The 14,843-nt window shown below is 40.4% G+C and overlaps 1 protein-coding gene across 3 annotated transcripts in view; it reads left to right on the top strand.

Annotated features, from left to right (window-relative positions):
• The window catches only part of LOC121408532 (small G protein signaling modulator 2-like), a 107,750-nt gene that overhangs the window by 29,195 nt on the left and 63,712 nt on the right, over positions 1-14,843 (top strand). For all 3 annotated transcript variants that reach the window (XM_041600019.1, XM_041600021.1, XM_041600022.1), the window contains exons 5-6: positions 12,847-12,993; positions 13,818-13,885. In XM_041600019.1, coding sequence (XP_041455953.1) covers positions 12,847-12,993; positions 13,818-13,885 — 215 coding nt within the window. The remainder of the gene's footprint in view (positions 1-12,846; positions 12,994-13,817; positions 13,886-14,843) is intronic.

Below are 14,843 nucleotides of genomic sequence, written 5' to 3' on the forward strand. Positions count from 1 at the left end.
ACAAATTAGTAATCAAGAGCTGAGTTTATATAGTCAGGATATCATTTGCAGAAGGTGGAATGGATGAAGTAAAAAGGGGACAGAGAAAGAAAGAGGGGAGATTAGCATGGGGATAGACAGATAGTCAGAAATTAAGTTTCATTGCTCTTCATGTGAGGGAGACATGAAGATACCGATAGGGAAAACAAAAAAGAGGATGCACTTTACTAAGAAACATTGAGGGAGAAAAAGGTAAGAGTGAAACATGTACTTGAATGTACTTTGATTTCCAAATAAAATAGAAAGAGAATGATGGAGGGAGTGGGATTGAAAATATATTTAATCAAATGATGTGATAAGTCATAGAACCACTGTATACCATTATTTCCAAAAAGGGTATTACTGTCTTAATCTGGGCTTGAAACCTCTCGGGTGAAATTAATGAATTCATAATCTCCTTTCCACTGATTGAACCAGTTGATAGGGAACCTACACTATAAATATCATCTCTGGTCATAAACCTCTCCTTACATCATGATTGATGGGGGGGGGGGGGTAGATGTATTATTGAAAGAGGGCACTTAGAAATGTAAGAGGGGTTGCCATTGACTTAATATTGCATTTGATTTTAGAATTGTAACAGACAGGGAATCGATTATGCAAATTATTGTGGCATTTGGTAATGCATTGCATGAATACCAACAGGCAGATATATGATTTTTGAATTAGAAGACTTGTTGAATGCTGATACAATTCAATTAACATTTAGAGTGTGGTATTCTATAATGCTTTTGTAAAAGGTTTTATGAATGAAGTGATATCATTATATTATTGGATGGTTACGCAGTGAATGTGTCAAGTATGAATAGGGTGTGAAATGTACATGCTATGTTCACATCAGTAGAAGATCCTTTGAATTGATGAATGGGTATATACCTGTATGCTCCAACTATCATTAATTGTTTATTTCAATACTGGCTTAATTATTTACTTGTCAATTATAACTCCAGCACTGGGTAACCGATTACTAATTGGGACTGTGGCCCTTCTACATAAATATAGGCTCATACGTTCACGTTCTGGGCTTGCGTTCAGCTACATACTGCTCAAAACACAGACAATTGCAGCCAAAGGCAACACAACATAACACAATGAATCCAGCTAATTAATACAAGGACAAACATCCACAGCGTGGTGCGTTGTGGACCAGTGGATTAGTCTCCGGACTCTGAAACAGAGGGTCATAGGTTTGAATCCCAGCCATGGTGCAATTTCTTTCAGCAAGAAATTGATCCACACTGATGATAATAGTTGCACTGTGTATCCTCTGTCAAAAGACAATATATAAATCTGGCTGTTATTATTATTATCGTTAAATGCACCTTGAAATTCTTACGAACAAAGAGGGGTGACATCGAGTAAGGGTGAGCAATAAGGAACTACAGCAAGCAGCTTATGCAAGCCTACACAATGTTATGGCTCAAAATACCTAGAATTACTATGCTTTAGCTTGCAGCATCTCATTCTACTGCGTGCAACTCTATACAATTAAGCTCCGAAGAACTCGCACACAAAAGTTAGACAGCGTGTTGACCACTGCATTTGACTGATGTACATGTAGTAATATGCAGCTTTTAATGCAAAGATGTAAGCCAGACTTAAGGTGACAAACCCTGTCAACTTCAACTTCCAATCCGACTCCCCACCCCCAGGCAGGACATCTTCAGTTCCAGCTTACAGGGTTATTTGTCAAATTACAGACAAATTGCTAGAGGGTATTCATTTGTCTCGCAATCTACTATGGTCAACAAGGAAATTCGTGATCACTCTCGCAAAAAGTGTTCACTGGCTTTCTAGGAAATTCGTGATCACTCTCGCAAAAAGTGTTCACTAGCTTACAAGTTCACGAGCTTTCGAGTGCCGCTGCAACTCTTTATCAAGTGACACGGATTGTCCGATATCGTACTCTATTTATACTAACCTCCAATACCGTACGCACAAACGTGAGAACAATAGGTGGGCACTGATCCGTTGTGTGATTGGTCTGTGATTGGTCAGGAGTTATGCAAATAAGCCGGGGGTATATGCAAATACGCCGTGGGTCGGCAATATGCAAATGAGACCAAAATTGGCGGGCTCGCTAGTTTCCCGTGGGCGGGGGTTGACTGGCTGAGCGGTGGTCCCTCGATCGGGGCGGGAACAATCGGGTCAGCGTGCCAGGTAAGGGGGTATTGTGCTGTCGGATGGTTCGCATCCAGAAATCGGGGATGTCGATCCCGCTGTCTCTGTTGAAATTGTTAGGACAAAGACGTATACTAATAGCCTCCTTAATCCTGCGTGTATACCAATGTCTTTCTTTGGCAATGCAATGTACACCCTCCCAATCTGGGTGGTGTTGCTTCTCCCAAGCATGTTCTGCCACCGCGGATGTGTCGGTTCGCTGTAACCGAACATCGCGCTTGTGTTTAGAAATGCGTTCAACTATCGGTCGGGCTGTCTCTCCGATGTAAGACCCGTCACATCCCTGGCAAGGAATGTTGTATACTACGCCATCACGTCTGTGATCAGGGATAGGGTCTTTGGGGCGTACAAGCTGTTTGCGTAAGGTGGTGTCCGAGCGGAAAACCGTTCGGATACCGTGACCTTCTAATCGGCGTTTAAGTTGTTGTGAAAGGCCATCTATGTATGGCAAGACTGTACAAGTCTTGAAAACCTTCTGATCCCTTGGTGGTTGTTTTTTCTTGAAAGTATTCTTGATAAAACGGCGTGGGTAGCCGTTACTGTATAAGGCGCCACGTATGTGTGCTCTTTCTTTCGGGAGTTCAGGCGGGTGAGTTATAATACGTGCTGCTCTGTCGAACAGACATTTAACAAGACCCTTCTTGACCGATTTGTCGTGATGAGTATCATATGGTATGTATTGGTCTGTATGAGTGGGCTTGCGGTAGACAGAGGTGGAAAGTTTCCCGCCCTCGTGTCTTTGGACTAGCGTATCAAGGAATGCTAATTTCCCTCCTTGTTCAGTCTCCAGAGTGAACTGGATGGACGGTTGCTGGCTGTTCATGTATGCGAGTAGGCTGTCTGCTTCGGAATTATTTACAATTATGAAAGTGTCATCGACGTATCTCTTCCACACCCGCGGGCGGCATGTGGAAGGACACTTGGGCAAAGCCTTCTGTTCAAATCCTTCCATATATAGGTTAGCCACAACCGCTGAGACTGGGCTACCCATTGCTGCTCCTTCTGTTTGCTCATAGAAAGAGCCTCTGTACAGAAAATATGTGGATCTGAGGACGAACTCGAGGAGTTCGACTATTTGTTCAGGCATAAGTGTGGTACGTTCTGATAATGTGGGGTCGGATTGCATGCGTTGCAGGGCCGTACTGCATGCGCCCTCTATCGGTACGTTAGTGAAGAGGGAGACTACATCAAAAGAGATCATGGATTCGTGTTCGTTAATTGTCTGCTCCGATGTGAATTCAGCGAATTCACTGGAGTTGGTAACGGTGTGTTCTAAGATAAAGATAAAGCCCACACAGAAACAGCCACCTAGAATATACGGGTTGCCCAAAATACACAAACCCGGGATACCTCTCAGACCAATAGTTTCATGCATAGGTTCTTTTGCCTATAACCTATCAAAGTACCTGGCGGACATCCTGTCCCCTCTCACTAACTGCTTAGAACACACGGTTACCAACTCCAGTGAATTCGCTGAATTCACATCGGAGCAGACAATTAACGAACAAGAATCCATGATCTCTTTTGATGTAGTCTCCCTCTTCACTAACGTACCGATAGAGGGCGCATGCAGTACGGCCCTGCAACGCATGCAATCCGACCCCACATTATCAGAACGTACCACACTTATGCCTGAACAAATAGTCAAACTCCTTGAGTTCGTCCTCAGATCCACATATTTTCTGTACAGAGGCTCTTTCTATGAGCAAACAGAAGGAGCAGCAATGGGTAGCCCAGTCTCAGCGGTTGTGGCTAACCTATATATGGAAGGATTTGAACAGAACGCTTTGCCCAAGTGTCCTTCCACATGCCGCCCGCGGGTGTGGAAGAGATACGTCGATGACACTTTCATAATTGTAAATAATTCCGAAGCAGACAGCCTACTCGCATACATGAACAGCCAGCAACCGTCCATCCAGTTCACTCTGGAGACTGAACAAGGAGGGAAATTAGCATTCCTTGACACACTAGTCCAAAGACACGAGGGCGGGAAACTTTCCACCTCTGTCTACCGCAAGCCCACTCATACAGACCAATACATACCATATGATTCTCATCACGACAAATCGGTCAAGAAGGGTCTTGTTAAATGTTTGTTCGACAGAGCAGCACGTATTATAACTCACCCGCCTGAACTCCCGAAAGAAAGAGCACACATACGTGGCGCCTTATACAGTAACGGCTACCCACGCCGTTTTATCAAGAATACTTTCAAGAAAAAACAACCACCAAGGGATCAGAAGGTTTTCAAGACTTGTACAGTCTTGCCATACATAGATGGCCTTTCACAACAACTTAAACGCCGATTAGAAGGTCACGGTATCCGAACGGTTTTCCGCTCGGACACCACCTTACGCAAACAGCTTGTACGCCCCAAAGACCCTATCCCTGATCACAGACGTGATGGCGTAGTATACAACATTCCTTGCCAGGGATGTGACGGGTCTTACATTGGAGAGACATCCCGACCGATAGTTGAACGCATTTCTGAACACAAGCGCAATGTTCGGTTACAGCGAACCGACACATCCGCGGTGGCAGAACATGCTTGGGAGAAGCAACACCACCCAGATTGGGAGGGTGTACATTGCATTGCCAAAGAAAGACATTGGTATACACGCAGGATTAAGGAGGCTATTAGTATACGTCTTTGTCCTAACAATTTCAACAGAGACAGCGGGATCGACATCCCCGATTTCTGGATGCGAACCATCCGACAGCACAATACCCCCTTACCTGGCACGCCGACCCGATCGTTCCCGGCCCGATCGAGGGACCACCGCTCAGCCAGTCAACCCCCGCCCACGGGAAACTAGCGAGCCCGCCAATTTTGGTCTCATTTGCATATTGCCGACCCACGGCGTATTTGCATATACCCCCGGCTTATTTGCATAACTCCTGACCAATCACACAATGGATCAGTGCCCACCTATTGTTCTCACGTTTGTGCGTACGGTCTTGGAGGTTAGTATAAATAGAGTACGATATCGTACAATCCGTGTCACTTGATAAAGAGTTGCAGCGGCACTCGAAAGCTCGTGAACTTGTAAGCTAGTGAACACTTTTTGCGAGAGTGATCACGAATTTCCTAGAAAGCCAGTGAACACTTTTTGCGAGAGTGATCACAAATTTCCTTGTTGACCATAGTAGATTGCGAGACAAATGAATACCCTCTAGCGATTATTTCAATCTGCAATAATGAACCTATTTAGTATTACAGACAAATTTATTGTCAATTCAGGCCACAAGGCAAGAACCGAAATTCTGATGTTCCCAGCTACACGTTGCATATCAAATTCCTGGACCAAGTGAACACCATTGCTAGACACTGTCAAAATCTGGACACCAGGTAGGCCGCGACTTATGCGCGAGCCACTGCCACAACCCATGTGATATCCTTGTACATTGTTCAAAGTGATATATCAGTCTATAGGAAATTAAAAGAGGAATAATAATAATAATCCGCTTTTATATAGCGCTTAATCCATCGGAACGACGTTTCTAAGCGCTTTACAGATATATTATTACCCCGGTCATCGGATTCAATCAGTCATTCCCGCACACAATTAGGGACAGTGATTTTCCGTTTCAAAAAATGGCCTTTTCCGTTTCAGAAAATCACAAATTCCGTTTCAGCACGTCAGAAAACGGAAATTCCGTTTCCCCATAGACGTTGTACACACGGAAAAGTGACAATTCCGTTTACACATTGAATAGCAAAATCAAAGCGCATACACTCGCACTGGCCAAAATTTGTATCTGCTACTGTACCAACAACACAATAGAATCCGTTCTAATCGGATCTATGCTGGTGTATTTAATGACTTTTCAAACTGATTTAGCATGCATACATCCTCACCTTTCACATAATTAGCATTATTTTACAGTGAAATTAAATTTCATCGATAATTTGGGGTTTTTTTGGACATCGTTATCATCAGTCAACGACTTTCGCCAATCCGCCATCTTGGATTTTAAGACCACGGTATCGTGCTGTTACATCTTCAAACGTAGAGGGCAGCAACACACGACCGTGCAGTTGAGCGATCTGAAGCGATGTGAAGCTCAACCCGGCCGGCCGGGTACGATCGCGGGGTACTATCGAGTGTGCTGATGTCGAGAGCAATCACGATGTGTGAATTGTCATGATTGTAGCGAAGTGAGATCGTGTTTTCTGGGGTTTTGTGGCCATTTAATATTCTCATTTTGTTGTTATTTTGGAGTAATTTCTGTTGCTATTCTGTGTATTTTGAGGGAAAATATGTTTTCCGTGATTTTCCGTTTGAAATGCCACTTTCCGTTTCAAAAGGCCTTTTCCGTGAATTCCGTCCGTTTTCCGCGATCGCGGAAAATCACTGTCCCTACACAATGTGTGCACATCCTCCACTCCCTGGGGAGTATTCCAGTCAGTCGCCTGTGAGGCGCACACAATACTGGTCAAGCTACAATGACTTTCACATCCTACCGGGTACCCATTTAGCACCTGGGTCGAGAGTGGCAAAGTGTGGATTAACGCCTTGCCAAAGGACGCCAGACCGCGGTGGGATTCGAACACACGACCCTCTGTTTACAAGGCGAGAGTCAGAACCACTACACCACGGCTCCTCCACTATACAGAATACAGAAAATTTGAGATTGTATTTTTTGTAAGTGATAGATTTATTATTAGGCAGATGATTAAGAGTTTATGTAAGTAATTACATATGGGAGGGGAAAGGGAGAATGAGACAGGGATGGCGGGGGATGGGAGGGGGGGTGGGCGAGAGAGAGGGGGAAGGATTGACTCATAACTTTACGCGTGATATACATTATAGGAGCACTGACATACAAAGCTTGAGGAAGTCGTGAGGATGGCAGGTGGGGGAGAGGTGGGGAAATGATGTCATCAGATAATACCATTATTAGGTTATTTATAGCAAATTGAAGAGGTGTATAGTTGTAAAGGCCATTAAGATGCAGCGAGGAACCCGATCGGCCACGGTTTATAGATGGGCTGCCATGACGATTACCACCACTTGACATTTTCCAGGTCTACCTTAAGATGAACGAATTAGAGATGGAACGAGGTGAGACAGACTAGAAGAGAATAAGACAAAGAAGATACTGCTCAGAGCTGATTCACATTGATCACTGAAGTTAGGATGGTTGTAATACCAGCAGGTTTCTCAGCATTGACATGAATACCTAGTTTTGGCTAGGTGGGGGGGGGGGCGCAGAGGATAAGTTTTGTCTGAAAAAGAAGGTGTTTGGAGAGCAAGGTAACACAAAATTAAACTACAGTATATGAAAGTTTGGATCATCAGATCAAAAGGTATGGAGCAGGACATCATGCTTTGAAAGGCACAAGAGAAAGACAGAGGAATAGATGGCTGGAAAGAATTACTTAAGAAACTGGAAAATCTTTGAGGGAACTGAGCATGCCCTTATAGGATAGAGCAGAATGGAGAAAGTTTGTCTGTGGGGTCACCAGGCCTGAGTCGAGATCGACTTGATGGCACTTAACACATAAAAATTAAAATCATCAATGACATTACATGTTTTTCTTATTTTATTTTGCTGTCATTTTCACAAGTGTGACATTTATATCATTCCTGGTTCAATTAATCAGAGGTTTTGTCATTCATTATTTCATACACACATGTACATATATGTACCACTATAAAGTCAACTCAGAGCAAATTGTTTATGAAATTTTAATAACTACATGTATTGGTTTCACGAGACACCCCCTCATCAAAATAACTTGTAATCACATGCATCCAATCTTATAACTTTCTCAGCTTGTGCGGACCTTTGGATAGCAAGCGTGAATGTGTCCTACCTATTTTACTAGACAAGTATTTTCTTAGGTGCAAAACAAATTTACCATGATGAAAAGCAATTTCCTGTCTCAAAGAAGGTTTCATTGTGTGCTCTCTCACTTTGATTCTGGACGTCCTATTCTTGTGCCTGCTTTCATATGGAAGGCTAGAACATGCAGAGAATATTTAATCAGAGAGCTGTATGATAAAGCTCTCTGTAAGTTATGCACAGCTTTATATACTGTAGGCATACATGTTGTATTACCGGTGACCTCTTAGGACTGAGTTTGCCATTAAATTTTGCTTCTGATTTGAATTGAATTTGTAGGTCTATTTTTCAAAATTTGGTTGAAGTCATGAGGAGAAATTTAAAATATCTCCTTATTAGCAAAACACACAGATCATTGGTTGTGTTGTAAGTCGCCCTTTCTTTAGTATGACTGTCATACTCTATTATCTCATATAAAAAAAACCTTCATTTTCTACAAGATTTCAATACATTTCTGATCTTTAAAAAATGCTTAAAAAGAACATGATAGATCATCAATACATTTCTCAAAGGAATGTTCATAGAATTCGGATGATTATTGAAAAAAATGCTGTGGGTATGTTACACATGAATACAAAAGAATAAAGATAATCATCAAGCCTATTTGATTTATGATGTACAGCCAGTTCAATATGTATTCGCTTGCTTTGCATGCAGTAAAGGGTATTTTATGACCTGCCAATGACCACAATGTCCAAAAATAATATTTGGAAGATTAGCACTCTGCCTACTCGCTGAGGAGCCGTGACAGGAATTATATCTTGTCAATCTCTAGAGCTGTGCACCCATAATACAAAGAGTTACAATTGATCCAATCAATCGTAACTCAATGGAAATCCATCAGTGTCATAAATTTTTGTTCTTTGTTAACAAAGAGAAGCACAGTGAATTTTTAAGAAAACAATGCATGAATATGCATCTAAGCTAGAAAATATTTTGAGAATTTGAGCAAACATGCATGTACATGTAATACCTGTTGATGTTGCTGGCCGTCCATAGTTGCCATTGAATCGACGGGATCAATCGCAACTCTTTGTAAGACAGGGGCCCAGCTCCGCAGCTGAAGATGGGCAATCAATGTTTCGCATGTACTTTGATATGGTGCGCATGCGAAATAGTGTAAGTTGAAGAGGAATTAATGCATAATCTTTGTATACTGGGTTACAACTTACTGGTTAAGAGTCTTTGCCATAGCTGATACAAAGCAGGAACTCTTGATGGGGGGGGAGGATGAAGAGAGAAAAGAAGAGAGAGAGTGATCCCCTTTCAGATATTATGGTCATTTGCCATTGTTCTTTTAAAGGGCAATCCAGCATTGGTCATAAAATATTGTGTTGGAAAGGAAAAAACATAGATAAAACAGAATGGTGAAAGTTTGAAAAAATCGGACAAGCAATGAGAAAGTTTTGGCAGCTTTAACAGGTCCCTAAAACTATGTAAATTTCAAATTGGTAATTGGGTAAGTAAATTATGACAAGGGGTAAGGACAACTTTCCATTGTATATGCCATATCAGGGATTTACAGACGTGTATTTTGTATATAAATATGTCCCTGTAAAGAACAGTTAGAAAGTGTGAAAAAAGTTGCTTATATTTCCCTTTTTTATGCAAATATAGTATAATCAAGTATGCAAATAGCTGCCAATGTACTTGTGTATAGAGTCAATCAGATGACAATAAAATCAATTGATATCATGGAAAATACACTGCAAAATTACGTTGAGTGAATATACAGTGCGTATCCAAAAAAAGTTTGCACTTAGAAAAAATCCTGTAAAATTATCCATTTGCAATATCCTGAAGATTTTTGTACATTTTAACATTGGTACAGATCCATTTAAGCAAATGACGATAACTGTCGAAAAATATTTCTGCTTGAGTGAGCACCACTTACTTTTGAAAAGTTAGTGAAAATTGATTTGCGCAGAACTTGAAATAGTTGTGCGAATAAAAGTAGACCTTAATCATGAAGAACTCATTGAATTTAGCTAGTAAAATTGATTTGAAGATATCTTTTACCTTTTTAGCTTGTTTCTTTGCCCAAAACACTTCGAAGAGTGCATTGCGCCCCACCCCAATCCCCCACACACCGACGCCATCGTGACGATATTTGCTTTACACTGAGCTGTGATTTACATAAAATGGCCTAGGCTTGATTTTCATTTTGTTAATCTTTGTCAAGCTTGGAAAAGGTGTGGAGAAACATCATTAAATGAAAAATGAAATGTAAACCCACTTTAAATGATAAAAACTTAGTGAAAAGTGCTGGAGATGTCTGATATAAACCCTTTTTTTCAGATTTAGTTATGTCCTCAGATCCAGCTGGCACAAAAAGGGTAAATGTTGTGCTTACAGGTGTTATAATTTCAATTTGGTTGCCAAATTTGTTAAAAAATGCTTGAATGTATCTGTTTTATTTCAATTGACTAAAAGTGCTAGGGAAATATATGAGAAATGTTTTTTTTTTATTATTATTATTTGTTTGGCGTCACCTGTGCCTGGGAGGCGAAAAGCGAACTGAATCACTATGACCCGCAGGTCTCTCCTCCCGATATAACTGATTGGGGGGAATGCAGGTGGACCACTACACCGGGGTTACCCCCTACTCTTATACGAATAGTGCAGTGGGTTCTTAACGTGCAAAGGTGGTGACTCTCCTCTACACGGGGCCTCCATTTAACGTCCTATCCGAGGGACGGAGTGTTTTCCATTGTAACATAGCCTGCATCTATGAAACATGGGAGAGACGTTTACACACAACGCACTGGCTTCAGTCATCCGCCCGGGGTGGACTCGAACCCACGATCTTTGGTTCGACGGGCAGACGCGTTACCGACTGAGCCAACACCGCTCTCCTGTTTTCGCCGGTTAACTTTGATTTCGCCCTTTCCCCTTGACATAGCGTGAAAACGAGCATTTCTGCGCAGACAGATATCTGCGAGCTTTACAAAAATAGACAGTGCTCGCTCAAGTGTAACATTCTGTCAAAACTTTTACTTTCATTGGATAGATGAGACCCAAACCTAATATATGTGAAAAAATTACTCACATGTATATTTTTTAATTCCCGGGGCTTTATCAAAGTGTTAACTTTTTTTGATACGCACTGTATAGTGATAAAAATATGCTAGGAAATAATTTAGGCTCTGATTTTGTTTGAGAAATAAAAAAAAATGAAGTTCTAGCTAACTTTGAATTACTAACTGTACGTTAATATTCTACCTTATGTTTGTACATGTATAGGTGCATATTTCATCTTTTTCATCACACAGCATGTTTGCAGTAGCAAAGCTTTGATGTTAGGGACATTGGCACTGGTTACTAATTTCCCGGCTGATCAGCAATTCGCGAAATTTGCGAAAATAAAACCAGGGCAGCAAACATAACAGCTTCTACAGCACTTGTATGAACATTGTGTTTATATACAAGTGGAATTCTCAACACAAAATTTGCATGTGTGATACACCAGGCAAGGCCCCATAACTATTGATTGGTTGAACTTTGAATTCCAGCAGTCTCCAAGGAAGTAAATTACCATCTTATTTGCAGCCAAGTCAATTTTGGATGAAATATTCATGGATTTGTGCACCTGGGGATTTTAGATTTGTCTTGAATTCCTTTGCACATCAGTTTCATGTCAGCAAACTGTAGGAAGACTTATTATGTCCCTGTGTCCAAGATATGTATTGATTTCTGTTAGAACTGAGTTAGCTTAATTAATTTGTTTATCCATTACACATATTTCCAGTCAGACTGTAGGAAATTAACAAAAGTGCTTATAAAATGTTTATTTCGAGAGCAAAGTTTGCTCAGTCCTGCCCATTGAACCAAAGATCGTGGGTTCAAGTCCACCCCGGGCGGATAACTGAAGCCAGTGCTTTGAGTGTAAAAATCTCTCCCATGTTTCATAGATGCAAGCTATGTTACAGTAGAAAACACTCTGTCCCTCAGATAGGACGTTAAATGGAGGCCCCATGTAGAGGGTGTCACAACCTTTGCACTTTAAGAACCCACTGCACTATTCGTATAAGAGTAAGGGGAAACCCCCGGTGTGGTGGTCCACCTGCACTCCCCCAATCAGTTATATCGGGAGGAGAGACCTGCAGGTCATAGTGATTCAGTTCGCTTTTTGCCTCCCAGGCACAGATGATGCCAAACAAATAATAATGATAATTATTGATATGATAAAAAGGAGCTAGTTGAATAGTATACATATTTGTAAAACAGCCAATTATATGGTGATTGTCTTTCCATAGCCTAAATGAAATATGTTCATCATCCTGGGAATAAAGCAGTATTTGGGGTGAAAAGGAATCATTCAACGTATCACTTTGTTTAAAAAGGACACGTACATGTATTAATCACCATCTGCAGCTACCAGAAGCTTGCTATGTGATGAACAGTCAGAAATTATGTTTGTAATTGGAATCAACATTATGGATTAAGCATTAATGAAAAATTACCCCGATGAGATTGTTGCAATCATTTAGAGTCGGATCATTAATTTGTATCAGAGGTACCTAGCGGCAATTGTTTCTTTCACTACCTGCAACCCAGCCAGGTGAAGTATTAAAAGTACCGGATGTACTTGGCAGGATTAACTCCTTGCATGCAGGAAGCATTGGAAACTGCAACTGGGGAGAAAGCCTGGGTAGTATACAGTCCACCTCTGAATATTAATCAATTAAATACATGGTGCTATGTACATTGTAAATACAAAGTTCTTCAGATTATTTAAGATTGATGAATTTTTTTCTCTCTTTTTTTTTCATTCAGGAAACACAGTAACGGTGACAGTCCAAGTAACCACACACCCCAGCAGAACATCAGAACAGCGCTGCAGCAGAAGCATCTCTGGATCAGGGTTGCCCTCTTTGAAAAATATCTTGCCAAAATTTGTGAGCATGTCTCGCAGAATGGAAGGTTAGTCTTAGTTTCTGTCTTCAGTTTTCTGTTTGGATGTTCATCAGGTTTCTGAATGATTTCACACTGGATAATAGAAATAATTTCAATTTATCTCTTCTTGCTTACTTAATTTTCTTCAGGTCGGTGACCTACATGTATTGAATGCACTGGCAATACAGTTTAGTAGAGAGGGCATAGAGAATTTGATATTTAGTGTGCAAGTGCAGTGGTTTGTTAGTAGTAGAAAAAGTAGTTGAATTCTTAAAATGATTTAGTATGGGTAGTACTTAGTTATTGTACATTGGTAATAACAGTAGCAGTAGAAGCAGCAGTGGTGGACTGGTGGTGGTGATGGTTATTTGTGAGGTGGATGTTTATACGTGTACCAAGAATTTCCACATCTAAATAAAATCAGTATTTGTTCAACATTGTTATTATTTTCATGTACATGTAAGAAGCATAGTGCTCCATTTCATGAAAATAATAGATAAATAATAACTTTGGTATTATGTTTGCTACCATGGAAGCCCCTGATTTTCATTGGCTTCTGGGTACCGTTACTATGATAAAGTAACCATGACATTGTATGTTCTTCCTGAAACAGATAAGGGCACCATTGCATAAAAGTTAATATCATGGTAACTTTGCCCTCCTATGGTAATTACCATGGCAACAATGCTCAACAGTCAATCAGAATCAAGAATTTAAGGGAAGTTAACATTGAGTGGCAAAGTAGTAACTTTTATGCAGTTGGCTTCAGGTCTGGATATTCAGAAGTAACAAAGTGATTAAAGAATCAAATTAATTTCTTTTTCCTATTCTTTTCATTGTTTTGATTGCAGTAAATACTATGACAAAGATAGTCTTATGTCAGACCCTGTTGATGGTCCTATACTTGCATCTCTTCTTGGTAAGTATAATGTACATCATGCGGTCATTGTTTGTTGGTTATTATTTGTCGAGTAGATATCGATACAAGCGGTGAACAGTACTACTGGATAGTATTCAAACATGAATGGCACTATTTTATCATTTCAGTATGCAGTGAGCTAAGTTGTTAAAAATTGACAACATTTGATTTTGTTTTGTGGCTGATTAATGCTCATATTAGTATGGATCAATATTTGTGGACTAAAATTGCCCTACAGCTATACAGTGGGTCCCAGAAAAAAGAAAAACGGGATTTCCATGTCTTTTTTGTTTGAAGGAAAATGACTTGTGATATTTCTTTTACATCATCATACACTTCAATTATTCGTCTATATTTTGATACCTAATATGAGACCAACGTTTCACGCATAAATGAGCCAGACAAGTTTTAAATTTTAATGTCAAAATCAGAAAGGTTGAACAAGATTCTCTCACTGATCCCTGAAATGAGAGTGGATTCAGATTCACACGTGAGGTTCTGCGCAAATCGTTTCTGACATGCCTCAAAATTTATTGTTTGTAATCTGCCATGCCCTGACGATTTGCTAAGATGCTGGCTTCATTTTAAAGATGAGATTCCACTCTTAACATAAATATGAAATTTATATGATACTGATAGCAAACATTTGTTTAATAATTGTGAAATCTGTCTCTGAAAACAGTTTTTTTTTGTAGGATGCACTGTATGATGGCAAGTTGTTTACTATGTAAATTTCTCTTGTTCAATGTTATATATATTTTGGAGATGGGGAGGTTGTGGAGCCTTGAAAGTTCATACATGTATAGGGGGCTCCTCCTCTTTTAATTCTAGTATGCATCATTAAGAAATTTCCCATTGGGAGGAAAAGAGGATGTGTGGTGTGTTTTATCTAGAGCACCGATCACATTTGTCTTGCTCCAATACACCCATTGTCATTGTATAGGGTATCTATAGATTT

This window comes from Lytechinus variegatus, chromosome 2 (genome assembly GCF_018143015.1).
Source record: "Lytechinus variegatus isolate NC3 chromosome 2, Lvar_3.0, whole genome shotgun sequence".
NCBI lineage: Eukaryota > Metazoa > Echinodermata > Echinoidea > Temnopleuroida > Toxopneustidae > Lytechinus > Lytechinus variegatus.